The 21541-nt window shown below is 49.1% G+C and overlaps 1 protein-coding gene across 1 annotated transcript; it reads right to left on the bottom strand.

The window, feature by feature from the left end:
- Positions 1-269: 269 nt before the first annotated feature.
- Positions 270-15247, bottom strand: GDF6 (growth differentiation factor 6). The gene is made up of 2 exons (XM_084618065.1): positions 14806-15247; positions 270-2638 (listed from the first exon to the last, which is right to left on the bottom strand). Exons 1-2 carry the CDS (start codon positions 15155-15157, stop codon positions 1740-1742), a joined length of 1251 nt encoding a protein of 416 aa, XP_084474191.1. The 5' UTR covers positions 15158-15247; the 3' UTR covers positions 270-1739.
- Positions 15248-21541: the final 6294 nt, after the last annotated feature.

Raw genomic sequence — 21541 nt, 5'->3', positions numbered from 1 at the left:
ATAAACTTTAAAAAATATTAGAAATTATAACATTTTGAGTGCATATAATGTTTTGTACATTTAAAAAAGAAATGCATGTTGTTCACCTCCATTTTGCACTTTTCAGTCTGTTTAAATAAACAAATATTTACAGCTTTAATATGAACAACAAGTGCATCCAAAGCAAAATGTGCATTTTAAATTATTGCTCCTGGTCGAGTCTTTTTATTATTATTAGCGTTTTATATTATTAATTAATTATTATTATTATTATTATTCTCATCCTCTTTTTTCACCTGTTTGAAGCTTTGTGAAACCAGATAAGCTAACAGCACTAGAATTCCGTGGGGGACGTCTAAACTTGTAAACATACAAGTTAAAAATAAAACCAAAAAGGGTTAGGCATGCTGAGAAGTGCACTTTCCTTGGGTAAAGCCGTTTTTCAGACTAAAGGTGGGAAGGAAACAAAAATCTTTAAAATGCTTTTTCCAGCACCATATTTCCATATAATACTGTTGCAGGTTGATACGGAATTTGTTAATTGAATAGTTTCATGCTTTTTCTTAAAATTTAAAGGAGCTTCCATTCCAAATCACTCCCATTTGTGTTTTCTGTAACACTTTGCTCTTTTCACAGTTTTTCATTACTAAGCCTTAAAATATAACCGAACTGGTAATTACAATCTGGAACAATGTTTTTGGGGGAGGGGGCCGTAGGCTATTTCTGGCTGGTAATTTTGCAGGAATGTGAAAGAGAGAGGGCAGAAACGAAATAACCCTTCTTAGGGAAACTTCAGAGGCAGGAGTCATTCTGCTCTCTGGCTTTGATTGTTTTTATACTTGGTAAATTGCCTTTACCCTTAAAGCAGATATAGATCATCAGATAATTCTAAGGGGAAAGTCCTTGGAACCAAAACTTTATTGGGAACTTTTTTTTTTTTGCCTCCTCTGCTTGCTAATTCCATTACTCCCCCCATGCCAACCCACGAAAAGAGTCGTGCCTGTTGCTTTCCCTTAATCTTAAACGGGCTCAGTTTGAACAGGTGCCTGTCGCTGCATCTTGTATACACTGGGGAGAAACATCAACGGAGAAGGCGCAGCAAAATAATCCTTCTCTCTCCAGACTTGACTCCCACAACCGGATCTGGAGAGCGCTGGTTCCCATCAGATCTGAAGAAAGCTTTTGCAAAAGTGTCCCCCTCTTTCCGCCCCCTCCCACTTTCCTGCCTCCACTTCCACCCAGTTCTTTGAAGGAAGGGGTGGGCTTGAATCTCCTTGTGTGCAAAGCAGGATCTGGCAGGTGGGCTACTCAGTGCCAGCTTTCTCCTGAAAACTGAGCAGCCCCAGCTTGTTGGGTGAGGGGTCCCTGGGGCTGGCTGGGTCAGGCACGGAGAAGGCAGTTAAAGCCCACGTTCTCCTCTGTACTGTGGAGCTTCGCCAGAGGAAGGGGTTGGTTGGTGGCTGGTTTTAACGCTGGTTTCCAATGTGTCGAGAGCAGGGATACAGAGGAGACGGATACACAAACTATTCCTCACCCATTCAAGCCTATCAAGTATGCAGATCACGCCGGCCGATGCAGACGCGCCTCAGATCCTTGACTGTTTTCCAGGAGCACCCAACATGTGAGAATTCCCCTCCCGTCCCGTCCAATAGGTGAAGTTTCCGGGACCTCAGACTCGACCAGCCCTCTCCTGTCCTTTGAGTTCATTTATAGCTCCAACCCGCCTCGATCTCCCCCGGGGAGACCGGCAAAGCAGCCTGCTACCTGCAACCGCAGGACTCCACCACCATGTCTTCGTACTGCTTGTACACCACGTTGTTGCCCGCGTCTATGTAGAGGATGCTGATGGGGGTCAGCTTGGTGGGCACGCAGCAGCTGGGGGGCGTGGAGCTGGGGTCCATGGAGTTCATGAGGGTCTGGATGATGGCGTGGTTGGTGGGCTCCAGGTGGGATCTCAGCGGGAAGTCGCACACCCCTTCGCAGTGGTAGGCTTCGTACTCCAGCGGGGCGATAATCCAGTCGTCCCAGCCCAGCTCCTTAAAGTTCACGTGCAGGGGCTTTTTGCTGCACCTGAGCCGGGACTTCTTGCCGTGCCTTTTGCCATGGCGGCTGGCGAAGGCGGTCCGCCTCTTCCGCCGCGTCTTGAACTGCTGCTGGGTCTCCTGCGGCACGCGCCGCGGCGAGCCCGGCTCCTCCCGCGGCGAGCCCCGCTCCTCGCGCAGCTCGGCGAACAGGTTCTTGCGCGGGGACCTGGTGAACACCACCAGCAGGGCCTTCTCCTGCTGCGCCCGGCCTCGCCGCCCGAAGCCCAGGCCCCGGAGGTCCGCCCGCGGCTGCTGCCCCCGGCCCCCCGGGGCCCGCAGCTCCAGGCAGAGCTGCTTCCAGGGCCGCTGCTGCTGCAGCCCCTGCCACACGTCAAACACTTCCCAGCCTGCCGGGGGAGCCTCCCGCGGGTCCAGCGTCCGGGCGTCCAGGAGCCGGGGGGAGAGGCAGGGGAAGAGCTGCATGGAGGACAGGCCCGGCGGGGGCTGGGGGAGGCGGTGGCCGGGGGCTTTGCGAAAGAGCCGCAGCTCCGCTCCCACCAGCTCTTCTTTGTCTGAGAGGGTCGATACATCAAACAAATACTTCTGTCTCCTGAGCGGGGCGGGCGAGAGATCGTCTGCAAGATAACACATAATTACAGTCAGTTTCACGCCGGGGGACCTTCCCGCGGCCGCGGGGAGACAGGGCAGGCAGCCTGGGCTCACTCCTCCAGCGGCCCCGCCTGCCCCGAAACCGCCCCCCGGCCCCGGCCCCGGCCCGGCCCCGGCCCCGGCCCGGAGAGCCAGGCGCCCTCTCCCGGGGAAGGGAGAGGACCGGTGCCGGCGACTCTCCGCGGGGCTTCTCCTTCCATGGCAGGGTCGCTGCGGGGGGTTAGATGAGTCGCTGGCCCTAGCGTGTTTCCACTGTGGGCACTGGGTGTCTCTAAAAGGGAGCCCGTGGTTTAGTGGCAGGATCGGCACACGGCGAGAATCGCCTCGCTCCGCGTCCACACTGGCTCCCGGGACCGGGCGTGTTCTGACAGCCCGCGCTCCAGGGACATTTCATCACCCCGTCGGCCCTGCTGTCCTCTGCGGCTAGAGTCCGGCGGGGGAGGGGAGGGGGCTATTTTATTCCGCTCCGAGAGAGAAACCTGGACTTCTTTTTTGACACATTTGTGTACGAAGTACAGCACGAAAAGCAAACCAGATTCCCCCGAGCTGCTTTCCAATAAAATGTTTACAACCCAGCAAATACAAAAATTCCCAAAGCCCCTGGGTCTCCCCAGAAGCTAGTAAAGTTTGTGTATATTTCAATAGTAAAAGTGTCATTGGAGCCAGCGTTCAGCAGCCCCTCGCAGCATTTCCAAGCTCAGCTTGCACCAGAGGTAGAAATGGAGACTAAAGAAATATACAATCCCTGTTATTTGTTGATTTCAGAGGTCATTGCTATTTCTAATCAGTGTATTTCACAACCGAAGGTCCAGCTGAAAAGTCTGGGAGGGGGGAGCCAGCTGAGGCGTGGGGGAACAGCCGGATGATTTATGGAATCCAAGACCTCCAGACTTGCCAAATCGATGTAAAAATCAATATGGCTTGACATACAGGAACTCAAAAGTCACTCTCCATTGGCTGCTTTTTTTCCCCAAAAATGCAGCCAATAGGTACTGTGTGAAATTCAGCTGGAATCGCATTGCCTAACCGGGACACAGTGCCCAGGAAATATTCCTCGAGAGATCGCGGCTCTTTCCTAACAGAGCCCTCTCTGCAACCCTGCGCAGAACCAGGGTTTCCTAACAAACCCCTGGGAAGAGTTTAGGGACCCGGTGGAAGCCCGTCTGGGTGGCTGTAGCGAAGTACACTTTTACCAGGTTTCCATCCCTCTAGAAAATGTTTCTGAGGAGCTTTCCACCTTTATTCAGGGCAGGGTTATGTTTTCCCGGGGGGAAGGCAAAAATAGGTTTTCTTTCCCTAGAAATGTTTATGTGAGTCATTGATAAACATAGATCGGTCCTGGAAATCAATTATACATTTCCTTGTGTGAGGAAGATAAAAGATAATTAAGACAGCAAAGGGTTAATTCGTTTAAAATAAAATAGGTGGAATGATTTTACCAAAGCAGATGACAAAATGATTGTATGAAGATGGATTAATCCTGGGTAAAGCACTTGGGATTCTAGCCCGCTGCCACTGAGATCACGGGCAAATCTCCCCTTGACTTCAGTAGAAATCGGACCAGCGCCTTTTAAAAGTGAAATCCCATTGCTGATTAATTTCAAGCGGGTGGCCAGAGTTCTTCATAAAGAAGAGCACCAGGGAATTTGGAATGAGGCCTACAAAACCTCCAAGTGAGACTCCTGTAACCTAGTTTCAACCGAGGAAGGAATATTCCTTTTCCATAATGAAGATTAACTAGAACTAATTAATTCAAACTGCAGTTGGGTCTTCTGAAGAGCAGCAGCTCAGGGATACCCAGACACAGCCCCGACGGAGATACAAACCTACTTCAGTGGGAATTACACATTTATTAACAACCATAGAGCCTACAAAAACAAGGTGACAACGACAGCTGTTAAAACAATCTGTTTAAAATAAAAGTGAAATATAGCAAGTGCTGCCTAGCTTCATTCTAATGACCTTAAAGTGCTGTTGGGAGCGCTCCATTGAGAGAAGTGAGCAGGATTCGGCCTATCACGGCAATGTTTACACGTGTTTTATCAGCCCTCCAGCTGGAACAAGGCAAAATGTGTTGTGTCCGCCCGGCTTGTGCTTCAGAAACAATTCGGAATGGGGCCATAGTTCTTTATGGTTTCATTTGTCTCTCTGTTGTTTTTCACACTGGGCCTGATCCACACACCCCTTCCCCCCTCCCTCGTTCCTAATACACCCAAATCTCCTCTGTTGACTTCGGGCGAGGGTTCGGAGTGCACAAGGACTTCAGGATGGGGTGAATAATTCAAGAAAGTGAAGCTCTCAGACAACACTCACCCAGCCAGGACTGTGTGTCAGCTTCACGAGTTTTTCCTCCACTTTATGTGCAGAGCATGGGTCTGAGATGCGGGGTAAGTTTCAGGAAAAGATGGACATTCCAACAGCAAGAATGTGGATGATTCGAACAATGCCCTGCTTGCTTCGTCACATTTCACTTTCACCATCCAGAGCCCTAAATTCATGCTGCAGCCAGAGCCAGGGCTACATTATTTTCCTCGGTGCAATTTGAAAGCGTAGTTGATCCTTCTCGTAAATGGCTGTCTAGAACCTAAGGCGCGTAGGGCAAGCTCAGCGGCAGCCCCATTCCTTCATTATTCTCTTATTCATTATTTTGTAAACCAACATTCACATGGGGCAGGGGGTGGCAGGGTGATCAGAGCTATGGGCTTTTGAATAGCTCGCTCCTCCTAGGGGGCCAGGTTAAACGCAGCGTTGGCCGCTGACCCTGCGCTCTGTGAGCGGCCCGGGAGCTGAATAGTGTCCGAGGCAGGACTAGGAAAGTAGGAGCTCCATTTATTCGCCCGTGGGCGCTCACGCAGTGCTGCTGGGTCTGCTGGGATCAGAGAGGCTGCAGATCTTCTTCCCCATGCCTGTCTGGCACACGCCAACACCTTCCCAACCCCTGCTTACCAGGCGACCAACCCTCTGCCCCTGGTCTTCAGGGCCAGGGGAAAGCTGGGTCTCTCTAGTCCTGCTTGAGGGGCGGGGGTCTTGTGTTTGATCTCAAAGGAGATGCGCGTCCACTTTTTCTCTTCCGGGGAATTGCAGCTGAAGCCCAGATGTGTCAGGAGCCCAGCCCACTGGGACCTTTGAGTCTAGGTGTCTGGATCTGTTTGGTTCCAGATTCCTCGACCCTGGGGTCCCCAGAGTACTGTGATCCCAGGTTTACCAGTTCTCAGAGTCCCTTCAGAGCCCTAAAATCTTGAGCCTAGCTCCCCGCTTCCCACTCACAGCTTGTCAGCACGTGTCCCACCCCAGCAGGCTGGTGGCAGGCGGAGAACCCGGTCTTGAAATAGAGGTATCCCCCCCCCCACGCCCCTTCCCGGGACCTGTTACCAGGCGGAGATCTACCGGAAGGTGTAGTGCTCTCCGGTCACCCTGCTAGAAGGCGGGAGAAGGGGAAACGCACGGGCAGTCACCTGCTCCATAGAACTAACCCCTTTCTATGGGGCTGTAGCTTTCAGCTGGACGGGGGTGGGGGGAGGGTTGCAGGCACATTTTTCAACTGAGCTCCGCAAAGAGAATTGTGGGGATCCCCTGAGAGAGGTTTGAAAGGGGGGAGTGGGCCAAGTCTCCCTTTTCCCACGTGAGGACAAGTGAAAGCAAAGTGTCTCAGATTTCTATCAGCAGGGCTGGACATTTAGTGGCTCCGGAATGTGGCGTGGAGATTTATGCCATCAAGGGGCAAATGTCAAGGGTACTTTTAAATGGCAGCTATACGCACTGAGCAGTAGTGGGGAGGAAAATGCGAGATCCCATGTGAGGTTTTAGGGTTGAAAACGGCAACTTGAGGGTTGTAAATTGTCCGAACGCTCTGTGCTTATTCCTGCGGTTAAGGAGATCACTCAACTCTTCCAGCCACGGGTAGGACGATCTCGGACGTGTGGGTTTCAAACAAGAACAAATCTGTTGCTCCTCTAACTATATCTGAGTCTGAACTGGCTTCATGTCACATGGGACAGGCACGTCAGAAAGGGAGAGGAAATGTACCAGGTGGGTAAGAAGATGTCAAAGGACGGCCACATCTCGGCACTACCTGAGGTCCAGAAATTGTTCAGTCAGAAAGCTTTTCATCAACTGATAAAATTGCCAGTTCTCCTTATTCCGTCAAAGGGGCCAGGGCACTGGTTATTTCAAATAGGCAGCTTTGAATCCGATCAGATAAACGTTGTTTGCTCACTCTTGTAACCTAATAATTACAGATGAAGACATAATCCTAAACCATATTGGCTTGCTCCCAATGCAAACAGTCAAGAGGGTGGGAAAACCAGAGGAGCGAGGGAAGAGTGCGATGTGTGGGGGGGGGGGGCATAAAAAATTCTAGAAATCTGAGAAAGACGGATCCTTTTTTAGAAACTTTCAGTCCATTTGTTTTCCGTTTTACCGTGCAAAGAGCACAGTAACGGTGAAAACACCCCTTGCTCTCGCTCACCCTTTGTGGTAGGGTCTTACGGTGTTTATGGGCTTTGCTTCATTATTTACCTTGAAATCAAAGACATGGCTAGGGTGGAATCTGTGTCCTCAGACAACACATTCAAAATCTGCCCCCTCTCAGCTTATTGCTAACCTATTTCCAGAGCTCAACAAATGTACTGTATTGCTAAAGCACACAAGTGGCTGTTGGAAACACGGAATTACAGAAAATACCATAGGGAGAAGTCAGCCTCCAGGTACCCTGGTGTTTGGAATTTAAATGTGCGTACACCTGAGTGTTATATTATTCTTTCGAATGTCCTTTTTGTTAGTTGTCTATGTGAAGCTAAAATATTGCGGTGGGAGACGGATCTATCTGGATTCAAGCACGTGGCACTGGTGGGGAAAAGAAACAGCCTGATGTAGACCCTGCCCTTTCAAGCGTGTCCCGGGAAACGAATATGCTGATCGTGTTTTGCCTTGCGGAATTTTGCGTGGGACACCTTCATGTCACTGCTTTAACAGAAGAGTCTGTGGGAGAAATGCCATCTGAGCCTGGAGCTGGAAGGGTTCCCTCCTAGGAGCCCTCCTGTTATGTACATTTCCTTTACTTTGTGGTTGTGGTGGTTTTTACCATCTCTAGGGTTAAATTAATTATTTGCACGGGATGTTTCCTTTAACTCCCTGTGTTAAACGACTCCTGCTTCCCGAGTTCACTTTCTAGCAGGCAGACCTGAACTCCGAGGAAAGGCTGGGATTAATGAAGGCTACACAAAGTTTCCCTTTTCATGGCAAATCAGGTACTGGGCTTCCCGCCAATTCATTAGGGCTCAAATCTTAACTTTACATCACTACAAATTATACCAAAACCACATTCAAGAAGAATTTTCTCTTTCCCAATTCTCTTTCAAGCCATATTTAAACTCAAAGCAAAAGCACATTTGCAGTTTAAAGACCGTTTAAAGACTCTCGTTCAACAATAATCTGAAAGTTAAAACATATATCCTCAGTAATCATGACAGGCTGCCTACACATTGTCTGCACAGTAACAACACTGACAGGTAGTACTTTCTATGCATGATGTGGGCTATAGAGTAAAGAGGCTAGCTCTCCATGTGTGGCATTTCTCCAGTTTGAATTCCACATCTCTGAGCGCCTTGCACTGGCTTTTTATTGCACTGTGTGACTAGGTTTAAACGTTTCATTCGCTCACTATCAGGTAACTGGGAAAGACCACACCTTCCTAGAATCTGTTCCTCATCCTGCCAAAAAGTGAACGAACTCAGGGTGATTATTTAGTGCATATTTTACAGTCAAAATGCCCACAGCTAGCGTGCATTTATTTTCTTGATCATTTTCTTCACTGAATCTATGCCTGAAAATACCGAATACTAAATCTTACATTTTAGCTGTCTCCCTCTGCTATGGCAATTCTGTTCTGGGTTTATCACCAGCCTCTTCCTTGCTCGCTCTCTCTCTCTCTCTCTCTCGTTTTCTCTTTAATCCCATGAACAAACTTCAACAAAGTGACAAAACAGACAAATGTACTCTAGCCACCAATCTGAAGTTATAGCCCTATCAAACTGGACTGGATAATACAGTCCTTATGTAAGACAAATCCAAAGGGAGTTTAGCATGGGTGTTAGTGCCCTTTTATATAACACATTTAACAAAGTTAAAATCGCCCTCACTGCTTCGTAGAAGAGTAGGATGCATGCTAAAGCGAAATGGCTTCACTCTCAGAGCAAGTTAAGTGTGGTCCCTCCCTACGTTAGTCTGAATTATTTTCTTACCTAAATATTAATTTAAATAGCCCCCCAAATCCTAAAATATTCCTGTCCCAAAATTATTTGTTTTACAGCTCTTGGATTATTTCTGAAGCTAGAGATACAGAAGAGTAGAAAAACGAGACGAGAAATGTATGTGTGATAAAGACCAGCACTCATTTCAGCAAATTCGGGGCTTAAATTTCTGCCCATTCTTTAGCCTACCAGTTAGTAAAAAAATAAAATGTCCCCCTATAGTTTGGAGACCATCTTTTAGTCCTGTGGCCAGGGAACAATCGGAGTTCCCTATTGGCGAGGCTGACTAGCTCCAGAACCTATTGCTAGTTTGTTGCAAAACGCCACAGCAGGGCATGCGAGGAAACAAGCGTTTCCACATCGTCTTTTCTCTCTCTCTCTTTCTCTCTTTTTTTTTTTTAGGATTAAGAAGTAATGACGAAAGTAATGAACGCGATGCGGCAGATCGCCTGATTAACGTCCCCTTACAACCCCACCGCTGCGGCTACTCTTGCTCTTAGTTCGCCAGTGGCAAACAAATATGTTGCATTCCGAATCTAGTTTGAGCGTTGCATGAGGAGACTCGGAATTCTAAAGGACTCGTGTACGTGTAAACAGTCTAAGAGGCGGGCAGGCGTGTGTGGATGGTAAGATTTCGTTCTCGATCTCCCTGATCATTTCATATTTCATCGCAGGATCCTATGGCATTTTGCTGTGACCCTAGTTTTGCACAACATTCTGGGGAAGAGGGCAAGAAAAAGATGGGAGCTTTCTAAACAGCAATAACAATTCTGAAAACAAAGAGCTCGATCCTACAGTTCTTACCAGGGCAAATCTGTCCCGTAGGAAACAAGGGAAGGGTTGGGGGGGGGGCGGGCGGGAGGGAGGGGTAAAGATTGTGGAATCGGGTCCAAAATAAGCATTTGGAATTACTTTAGGTATTTGGACTCCTTGATTTTCAGTTTGCACTGGCTGATTACTGCACACTGCATAGGGCTTTAAAGAGACTGTGTGTAGCATTTAAGATGTACCCGTGCCTTTTTATGAGGTAGCGACTAAGATCAACAGAATGAGGTGGTAAACGGTTTTGTTTGTTGCCCGATGAAATGGATGGCTAATGGAGGATTTATAGATCCGAATGCAAGTTGGTTGTTTTGCTTCACCTAAATTAAAAACGCCTAGCCAGTATCAAGAGTAGATGGAGTGATCTTTACAGATACAGCTGGATTACTGCTGCAAAAGGCCGGTGTCTTGTTCAAAAAAGACACAACAAACAAGGGAGTGTTCTGTGGCAATTGCTTTGCGACTATTCTATAACTTTTCTGTACCCTCCCACTTCTTCCCTCCCAGCTACCGTCCCAACATCTCCCAGCTCAGTTCCCAGGACTGACAGAAGAAAAACCACATCGCCCAAAGAGAATGTGACAAGAGGAATTGTGGCTGCCCCCACTCCATCCCCGGGAACAGAAAAGCCTCCCCCACCTTCTAGCCCCAAATCTAGTTCCTTTCTCTCGCTCGTGGCTAGTCGCAGGATCTCTTTCGAGACCTTTCTGTCCCTTGTGGTTAACAAAGAGACAAGATGTCCCCCACCCCAGTGGTGGAGGGTACTGCAAGCACACCGCCTTCCAACCTTCTCCCACCGCCAGTCCCTCCACTCTTTCCAAGGCTCTTACCAGGGAAATAAAGCGCAGATTGGAACCTTCTGCAGGCTCCCTCACTTTGGCCGTCTGGTCTGCATTAGTGTTTTTATAAGGGGCTCAGACAAATCGAATACAAGGTCACCAAATAATTAACAGTTGTGAATTCCCTCCTTCCCCATTAAAATACTTCCCTGCTTATATTTCATTTTCCTTTTGCCAACGACAACATTGCCTGGGCAAAGGCTCTACACTGATCACACTGCATTGCAGCCCTAGGTCCACCCAGAAACCCGCTGTTTTGCATAAACATGCAGCACAAAATGAACTTCAAGTGGGATTTACATTCCTTTTCTTCTGCCACATGAACAGCCGGGACATTTTCAGATTTTGCACGTGGATTTCCCTCCCCCCGCCCCACAACATAAAAGGGAAACAACACAAAATTACAATCAGATTCCTGTAAACTTCTTAATGAACTATCTTGCACGTGCAACACAAACTGGGGGGAAGGAGACGGTCTGCATCTCTTTCAAATCCGGCAATAATATTCAGATCTTACTGTGTTTGTTGTGGAAAAACTCCTCCAATGTAATAAGGATCCTCTCTTGTTTGGAACCGACGTAGAAACTTTGCATCCAAAAGGGAAATCTGACATTAACCTAAGGGCCAATTGCCTGCCCCCTTCCCCTGTCCCCTCGTTATTGCTTGGAAAGAAGCTCTCCCTGACACTGCCTCTGTATGTGAACCATTCTGCATTTCTTCCTCTTTGCCAGTTTCCTTGTTGATTTCTCTCTCTCTCTCTCTCTCTCGCAGCTCCCTCCTTCTCTTACTTTTCTCCTGCCTAGTTCTCCTTCCTAATTGTCCTGCTTTACTGTGGCGCTCCAATGCTGGGGGTCCTGAGGCCAGAGAGCACCATCTGCGTTTTAATGAGTTACTTCATGTGCCAACAGTAATTTTCCTACATTCAGCTAGGTCCTGTGTGATCTTGCGACCGTAACAAGCGGGGTGGGGTGGCAAAATGAGGCGGGGGGAATCACAGCCTATTGCTCCCTTTCTGAATTATTTTTAACGCTTGAGACTAATACAGGCTAGCGCGGCTTCTTCCCCTATCCAACTGCCCCGAAAGCGATCTCACTCGTTTAGGGGAAGGAAGAAAGCAACGCCAGAAGGGATAGTATTTGGAGCTTCGATTTAACCGCTCTCCACTTCTTAACTCGTTACTGAGAAGATACCGGTGCACTATTTTGGGTGTGCAGTGGACAGATCAGAGGCTATGTTCTTTGGCTGCAATTCCATGCATTCACCCAAGGAGACACACACACACACGAGTAATTGCAAATCATCCAATAAGAAAGTCTCTTACTCCTGTTAACTCTTCTTGAAATTCTCCTCCCAGAGAACAGGTCTGGGAACCGAATTTCTTTATGTGGCCAAAGGATTCTCTACACTCCGCCCCAATTGTTATCCTTATGAACCCCTGCAATTAACAAGGTCATGTGGGCAGACAAGGTATGGCTACCACTGTCTCCTCCAGAATTCCTAGTTAGGTAAATAGCAGCCTATCTAATTGGGTCAATTGGGGGGCTATATTGTCTGTAAATGAATTGACAGAAACTTTTCTGAGCAGGGAATGTTCTGCAGCCGCACAACTCCAGCTCGGCAATTAACTGGGCGAGGAGCCCACAGGGAGGTGGGCAGTAAAAAAGCTACCACTTCAGAGGAACGGAAGTTCTCTTGAAGTTTTTGGTGATGTGCCATTGGCTGGTCCACTTCATTATGGGAGACTAGACAATATTTGATATGTTATGACATGAACACTCAATTAGATCACTGAGTTGAAATACTCCAATCAGCGGCTTGATGCTAAGCAACCCATAGAAGGTCCAGCACAAGGTCACAGCCTGTGACACATCAAATCAAAATCAATGAGGGAAAGTGAGGCTTTTCCTTCATCAAACCGGGACTTCTGTTCGCAAATCACTTCCCCACGGAGTAGAATCCTCCATGCAGCAAGATGAGCTAAATTTGTTAAATTAACTGTCTTTCCTCTGGTGATCAAGAATAAGATGATCTTGAAAGGGGTGTTTTTATGCGGCTTTCAGGGCTCTGCAAACAAGCTGGCAGTAGGCAGTGGGGTAATTGTTATGGCGGGGAAAGAAATCTTAATTTCAGAAAGCAACTTAAAAAAATAGACACAACCGGGAACCAAAACTAGCTCTCGGTTTCTGTCTTCCTAGAAACCCTATCCGGGACCTACGGGAGTTTCTGACACACACACACACACCCCCGAGAGGGAGTAGTTACAAAACAAGCAAGCACCAAAAAGCACTACGCCTTCACTGGCGTTTTACTCCGTGTCCAAAATCGTTCAAAGCTCATCCCACGCATCCTATTCCTCAAAGCGATTTCAGAGTGAGCAGACGACTTCGGACGAGCGACGCTTTTCAAATTAACTCTACGGGGCCAAATATAAGGGGCATAAAAGGAGAAAATGTAGAGTTTGAAAACACATTTGCCGTTAACCCTCCCCACACTTTTCTTCTTTGACCATATGAAAACAAACTGCCTCGAACATTACCGCCTATTGTCCCAGGACCTCTTGGCTGTGTGGACCCCTGGCTCAAGAGTAGCGTGTGAAGCAAGGCGCTTGGACTTGGAGGAACAGCTCAGGTAGGAGATAAAGGATGTCCCTCCGCAGAGCAGACAAGAAGAGCTTCGGGGGCAAACAAGTCTCAGCTGCTTTTTGGTTTTGATTGAAGCTGGGGACTGAATAACCAGCTCATATAACTACAAAGGAGCCATGTGGCTTTTTAAAGCTGAGCTTTGTCCGAAAAATCATCAAATATAGGAAGGTAATTTGCTTTTCAGGGCTTTCAACAGCTAATGAACCCCCTGACCCAGCTGAAAGAGCAGCTTGCTCTTTCTATAGGGTCAGAGCTGCAGGCAGGTTGTAGTGTGCAGGTTGGCGGGGTGGGGGGGTCCTAAATAGTTAGGGGGGAAGGGAAGGAATTTACAACCCTCCTTAAGAACTATTTAATTCCTCTGTCATTAATAGATCACAAGCCCAGGTAACAAAATGTTTTTACACTCTCTGTCCCAGTCCCAAAGCATCCTCAACTTCACCTTCCCCAGTATAAGAGCTGGCAAAGAATCAGTGGGAGAGGCAGTTCAACAACCTTTAAATGCGAAAAGGGCTGAAGATCTGGGGTGGATCTTTCCCCCCGGCACACAGCTGTAGGGGGAGGAGGGGGTGACATAAGTGATCGAGAACAAGGCGGTCTCAGGCTGCCCGTATGGCTCGCTAAGGTTCTATCGGCATTTGTCACGTTAACCTGGTGCGGCGGACGAGGTTTACAAGACCGGGAGAGAACAGCTGATGCCCGGGCAAAACAAAACACAAAGCAAAAGAGCGAGGAAGTGCAGATCCTGCATCCACTGAAATTCACGAGGGTTTCCCCCGCGGGCTTTAATGGAAGCAGGATCGGGCCCAAATAAAAGCAGGAGCAAATCAAAGCACCTTTCAATCCTGAGCTGGCTCCCCGCAAAGAGTTTTGCGCCTATCAGCGAACGCTCTGCTATAAGACTTTCCTGGACTTGAAGGGCAGCGTCCATGAACTAGCCGGCACTGCTTTAGAAGAGCCCAGTTAAAAGCCGCTTCCTACTCCGAGTGATTTCAAACGGAGCTGGGCTTGTTGCAGGCAATCTTGATAAAAGCAACCCTGATAAGCTAGAGCAGCTTTAAGCAGTAAAGCTTTGCCCTCGGTCGGTTTGAACTTTCTATTTGCCTTACCGTTGAAGCGATAAGAGTGATCCTTTCTTTGCAAGAAGGACATAAAAAGAAGAGCAGTTTTTAAGATTGCGTTTACACTCGAGAGCGCTTGTATCTTTTTAAAATATCTCTTGTGAATTCAGGAGCGATCGTGCATGCCTCACTCATGTAAACCCGTGGTCACTGCAATCCGGATGGAGTTGCTAATCTTTTTGCTACTAAAAAAAAAAAAAATCCACTATTTAGAATAAGATCCACCTTCCCGATCTTTCGCTCCTTTTTACAGAAAAATCCAAATCAAATATTCTCCAGAGATCGGCTGCAGAGAAACGCAGCCTGGCAAATAAATGATCTACAAACGCGTGGCTGTATTAAGAGCGCTCTGAAGGGCTTACTCGGGATTTGGGCTCAAGGCGCAGGCTCCCTTCTACGCACACGGGTACCCGGCGGCGGCAGTTTCGGGTGGGTAGAGGGATGCGGCTCTTTGAACTTACCTCGTCCCCTGTCTACAAAACTAGTGATAGTATTGGCGGATTTCGATGACTGAAAAAAGCTGGCATTGATCCCCAGTTTCTCCGCTATGGAGTAGGTCCTGTACAGAGACAGCATGTACTCGTGGGGCTCCGCTCGCTGCCGCGCTTTGCCCCCCGGCTGCGCCTCCCGCGGCAGCCGCGGCTGGTGGCTGGCCAGGGCGGGGATGCCTCTGGGGGACCTGGCCACCTTCGCCTCTCGGCGGCTCCTCGGGCCCTGGGTGGAGGAGCCGATGGAAGCCAGCTGGAAACCGGGTAAATCCCACAGGAAGCTGATGAGGAACACGGCGGAGAGCAGGGCCCGGGCTGCGTTCATAGCGAGCGGCTCCCCGGAGCAGAGCGCACGGAAAGCCCCGGCCGGCGTCGGATCGAGCGAGGGCGGAGCGCAGCAGCCCGAGCTCCAGCGGCCTTGGGTGCTGGGATGAGTGCGAGCGGGCAGAGCCGAGCGGGGACTGTACCAGCCCCGGGCGCGGCCCCGCCTCCCTCTCCTCCCAGCGACACGCCCCTTGCAGCTGCGAGGGGGGAGCGCGGCCTGGGGGACACCGCTCGGGGGGGGCGGGGCCGCTGCCCGCCCGGGGGCGTGGCTGTGCGGGTGAGGGAGAGGCAGTCCGGAGGCAGGCCCCGCCCCCAGCAGCTGGCTAGTGGAGCGAAGGTGGCCGGGTCCCCCAGAGGCATCCCCGCCCTGGCCAGGGGTGGGGCACAGAGCTGGGCCTACGGAGAGGCGCAGCCCGCGGCTCCCCCTCAGTGCGGGAAGGGCTGGGAGCAGCCGCACTGCTGCTAGCTTATGCCTTGTAATCAAAAAAGGCTGGCTTCTCTGCCGGTCTGTTTGGGTTCTTGTGGGGCGCCCATCACCGGGGTATCTGAGCCTAAAACCAGGGCAGTGGGAGCTTAGGAGGGAAGAGTAAGCGGCAGCACCTTCTGCTGACGGGAGAGTGCAGCCCTCAAACTGGAAACACTCCCCACACTGGTACTAGGGTTGCCAACCCTCCAGGGTTGTCCTGGAGTCTCCAGGAATTAATTGAAGGTTATGTCATGTGATGAAACCTCCAGGAATACATCCAACCAAAATTGGCAACCCTAACTGGTACCCTGCCAGGCTGTGCCCCCACTAGCCAACCTCCATCCCCCTGGGACATTCAAATGAGATGTCATTATCTGTGCAAATGTGCCGTGATCATATGTACATTGCTGGGTCACCTAGACCTGAGCCCAGTTGGCGGAGGTTGAGTAACGCAACTGAGCACTACTGCGCTCGGTTTTTCTGGGTGAGGCTGGAATGGACCCCTGGCCTCTGTTCCTTCTTGCCTGCAAGATAGATGTTGGGGGGGGGGAGATAAATGGCGTTACTCTCCCAAGTGCTGCCTACTTGTGCCAAAGTGAGCTGTCACTGAGACAGAGTGCGCTGTACACATCCGTAAAAGAAAATTGTGCTTCTCCTTTGTTACATCCTTTGATCAGCTGTGAAGTAAGTAACAATTTTGGCATTTATATGGCGGTTCTCAGCTCTCCAGCTGTCGTTTCAGGTTGTGTGCAAACTCAGGCTAATAAATGGTATTGGTTACAGCTGATTCCCATTTTCCGTGTTATCTTTGCAACCATAAGGGCTAAATAATTCTCTTTTTTAAATGAAAGCTGAGATTCCAGAACAAAAAACCAGAGAGAGAGAGAGGGAGATACCAGCTTGTCCAGCAACTCTGAGCCAGCCCAGTCTGACTCCCAAAAGGCTGAGAGGGAAATTACAGAAACTTGTGCCCTCCAGGTGATTCGTATTCTTCTAAACTGTAAGACCAAAACTGAGGGCAACACGGGCAGGCAGCTAGCACCAGGCCAGGGCCTGGTAGGGAGCACAGGCAGGCGGGCAGGAAACACTAGAGAAGGGGAAGGGGGGCACCAGGAGGCGCTGAGCCAGGAACAGGCAGGAAAGCCTGCTGGTGGGGCAGCGATTCCACACTCTGCTCTTGTCACACTGGGCACTTCAGAGTTAAATGAGAGAGCAGCAGCAGGCAGCAGAGGAGGATTCTTCCTGCTCTGTTCAATCAGGAGCCTCTTAGAAACCATTCCCCATCACCAGGCTTAGGCTGAGTGGATAGATTGTTCCATACAGTAACTCACAGGACATCCCAGCACAACTTCTTAACGCAGAAGAGCAACAAACCCACTTTACCCTATGCACCCACTGCCTCTCCCTCCCGCATTCCCTCTTTTTGCTTTACCTGCCCCTCCCACTGAATTCCATGCCGCTGCCTTCCCGTTGCCCCTCAACTTTTCCATTACTCTTCCAGACACTCCTGTGGTACCCAGGCTCCCCTCCTCCTCCCATTTAGCATGACCAGCTGTCCCAGTTTTATAGGGACAGTCCCAATATTCAGGGCTGTGTCTTATATAGGCACCCATCATTCCCCACCCCCATCCCGATGAGGAGAGCTGCTGTGGGTGGAGGGCAGTATGTTGTCCAAAGGTGGCCTATAGACCATCATTTAAAAGGTAATCTAGCCCTTTCCACACAGTGAATTTGACCCCCTGCGCTATGATATCTCTGCAAGCACATAAGCTTCTGCTCTTCTATGAGCCATGCACACAATCTCTGACCCTTAACCACAGCACTGTAATGCTGACTGTCTAGTGCCCCTGACTTCTCATTTTCCCATGCAGGATGTGGCGGCAGGTCAACAGCAGACCCCTGCACAAGGGAGGGAATTCATATCTGCTCTCCTGGTGCATCTGACATTACTCCCAGCACACCAGACATATTAGTGAGAGGAAGCAGACATAGCCACAGCAGCATGGAGCAGAGGTGTGTCCTGTTAACCACAGTTTGTCCACGTTGGAGTTCAGCCTGGCCCACCAACTTTTGGAGCCACATTTGAGAGAGACTTTCAAGGCCAGATCCACAGCTGGTGTAAACTGACATAGCTCCAGGGAGTTCAGTGAAGTTTGGCCAGTTTACACCAGCTGAAGTATTGCCTCTGTGTTCTATTTTTTCATAAACCAAGCACAAATAGTCTGTTGCCATTTGCCAGTGCTGTCCCCATGTGCCCTGCAGGTTTAGTATACAGCTCCCGTGCCTCATTCTTGTTCTGTCTCCTCTTATTCCTGTCATCAGTCCATTCTTTCATCAGCCTTCTGCTCTACTTTCCTAATTTAACTTCTTGGGCTAAATTCATTCCAGGAGTAACTTCAGTGACTTCCCTGGTATTCCACCAGGGATGGATTTGGCCTAGTGAATTTATTTCCCTCCTGTTGCCACCTTCCTCCCTCACCTGCTAGTGGCATCCGTGTGTGGGGTGACCAGAACCCCCAGAGCCAGTCACACAAAGAGGCAAAGGTGGGTGACCACAGTCTGAGGACACAGGTGCAGGAATTACAGAGGTGGGGGAGGAAGTATGTTGTTGCTATTGGGGGGAAAACTAGTCACAAGTGAAGGAATCACCTCACAAAACCTAGCCCCCTCATTGCCTTCCTCTGCCACTCCCCTCTTGTTGCTCCCCTGCCACTCTGCCCTGTGTTTCCCTTGCTACTATTTTTCCTCCACTTCTCTAGTTCTCAAGCGCTCCTCCCTTACGACAGTTCCCCAGCTTCACAGCTCCCAATCCCCACGACTGCTTTCTGCTCTGGTGCTGTCCTGCCATTCCCTCACCTTCATCTCTTCTACTGTTCCACCCACCTCTCCACCTGCTGGCTTTCCCCAGCCATCCCTCCTGCTGTTTCCTTGACTCATCTTGCTACTTTGTCCTGCCGCTACTTCTGCCCTTCCTGTCTCCACTCCCCTCCTGACTCCTCCATCCCTCCCACTGCTCCTCCATGAGCCTTAGCACTACTTTCTGGTTCCTTCTGCCCCTTTGGTGCTCTCCCATTGTCCTTGCAGTTTCCCCTGTCCTTCTTGCTGTCTCAGATATGCTCAACAGCTCCCTACTTCTTCTCTCCTATCATCTCTTCTCTGTCCCCAATCATGGTCCACGCTGCTTTTCTCCCTCACACTGCATCTCACTGACCCCACTTCCTTCCCATGGCACAGCTCCTATTACTACTTCTTCACTTCATTTCCCTATCACACTTCTCTGCCCCGGTCTGCTTCCCCCTGCCTCCCTTGGTGGCCTCCAGTCAGTCCCTCTACGGCTGTGTCACAGCTCACAGCCAGCTTCTTTCCACAGTTCCTCTGTGACTCCCCAAGTGTCCATTTTGCTCCCATTTTTGTCTCTCGCTGCCTCTCTTGTTCTTGCATTGCTCTCTGCTGTTTCCTCCACTGATTTCCTCCATTCCCTGGGGTAGGAGGCTTAATACTAATGCAAAACTACAGATCAGTAGTCTCAGGAGCAACCTCCATCATTTGGATTTTATTTCTACCTGCTGCTTTTACAATAATATGCACTTTCTAAAATTGACCTGTTGGGTGGTTTTCCACCCTCATTTGTTCATTATGGGCCTGATCCAAAGCCCATTGACATCAGTGGGCTTTGGATCAGTCCCTAGGCTATCGTGCGTGTGTGTTGATGATCTATGTCCACAGTGTTGTATCCCAGCCTGGAGTTTGAGGAAGTGCATAAAAACAAATGCATGTAGTAGATTACAAGAAATAGAAATAACAATATCCACTTAGAGCAGGGGTTCTCAGGACAAATTTTTTGGTGGCCTCAGAGTGCTGCTACCAACTCTTGCTGGTGGCCGCTCTTACACTTTTTCCTAAAATACTTAATTAGCTTCAGGAAAACCAAATAAATATACATGTATACATGTCCAAATCATTGTAATTTATTTATTGCTAGCTAGTACGTCTGTTGCAAAAAGTGATATTAACAACCATACAAGTATCATTTTTCACAGCAGGCTTACTCAGCCCTGGCAAGCCTGGGGACAAATTAAGCCTTGGATGGAGGGCCAGGGGAAGCAGTGGGGCCAAGGGAGATGGGGGTGAGGGGCTGGGGTAGGCAGCAGGGGGCCAGAGCCTGGTGCCTGTAGCCATGCAGTCAGAGCCCAGGGCTGGAGCCTGAAGCCCCATGGCCAGAGCCTGCCACCCTAGGGCTGAAGCCCAATGCTTGAGCTCCACTGCCTCTGGGAACGGAGGGAACTCATTGGCTGCCTGCTCCTAAAGCATTGTGCCCCAGGGAACTCCAGAGGGGGGCAAGGCCCAATCTGTGCTGGTGGCCCCAGCAACCAACTCCAAAGCAGTGCATTCAGAAGCAACATGGAGGTAGGGTTGCCAACCCTCCAGGATTGGCCTGAAGTCTTCCAGAATCGGCATCGATCTCCTGGTGATTATTGAAAGAAATCCAGGAGATTTTAATAGAATATTTTAAGACAATGACATAACATTATGCTGGGAAAAAGATCTCCTGGAATATCTTCAGTCAGAGTTGGCAACTGTACAGGGAGAGAGGGAGGGGCCACTGCTTTGCCTCCCCTCCTCCAATCACAGCCCAGGAGGCTGTGGCGGCAAGAAAAGCCCCTGGTGGCCACATTTGAGAAACACTGATTTAGAGGACCCAGTCAGGATTAGGGCCCCCAGGATGTTCTAAAACCATACAGAAAGGCACTGTCACAGTCCAAAACAGCGTACAATTTAATTGAAGCGACGAGTTAAGTTAATAATAGGACAAAAGGGGGAGGGAGGGGGAGGCAGCGGTAATAAGATTATATAGTATTGCAGTCAAAGTGCCCCACTTGAATGTTTCCAGCCACACTAAAATATTCTATTTTAATTGCTGTTAAGGGAACAAAATGGAATCTGGTTAACAATCACGGATTATTATATTCTGCCTCTATTAGAACCCGATCCAAAGCCCATTCAAGTCAATGAATGTCCATGAGGTTAACAGATTTTGGATTAGGCCCCGGATGAAGCCACCCACTCCCACAGTTTTCAACAGCATCCACTGAAATGGAGTCCTTGAATTTTTGGTTGCCTCCCTGGAGATGCCCACAGCCTGATTAGGTGCGGACTACCCTACGCCTCGGAAAGTTAAGTCCTAGGTGTCTTAAACTGGGCACCCAAAAATGTGGCATCTAACATGACTGAAAATTTAGACCTTATTGTTTGCACAACAGTTTCTCCATCAGTAAAATGGGGATAGAAACAATCACCTCATAAGACTGTATGAGAATTAATTAATGAATATACGTGAAGTACTTGAGATTCTTGGATTCAGAACTTTGCAACAAGAAAACCTCAGCAACACTGGTCAGGTTTATTGCAAGGCTATACTAAAAGGATTTTGCAATGATTTTCATGCTTCATTTAAATTTCACATAATTACTACTTTGTTATGAGAAAAATTGAAATTTCACTAACTTTTCCTTTAAAACAGGGCTGTTTTCCCCCATACCCTAAAAGTGGCCCTTTGGTGGCAAAAATCCTTTAAGATTTTGAAACCGAGTTCTGACAACTCTTTGCATCAAAACCCAACCTTCCACTATGTTATATGTTTCTTTTTATGTGCAACTGTCATTCTGGGAGAATTTCACAAAAAAACAAAATTTGGTGATCAGAAAACGGCCTGAAACAAAATGTGAATATTTTTCCCATGACATTTGGTGGAAGAATATTTTGTCATAGCCCTAGTGTGAGTTGTAGCAAGTGAGGGGGCTTGGAGGGCTATGTTGCCTAGTGGTTAGTGCACCTGATTTCCAACTCCTTCTCTCACTGTCAGGGGGCAGTAGCAGTGCCTGGTCCCTATCTCCAGTCCAGGAGTGTTTGGGCCTCCCC

Source organism: Lepidochelys olivacea (assembly GCF_965140295.1).
Source record: "Lepidochelys olivacea isolate rLepOli2 genome assembly, chromosome: 2".
Taxonomy (NCBI): Eukaryota; Metazoa; Chordata; order Testudines; family Cheloniidae; genus Lepidochelys; species Lepidochelys olivacea.
The sequence above is the reverse complement of the archived record's forward strand: the minus strand, read 5'-3'. Positions and strand labels throughout refer to the sequence as shown.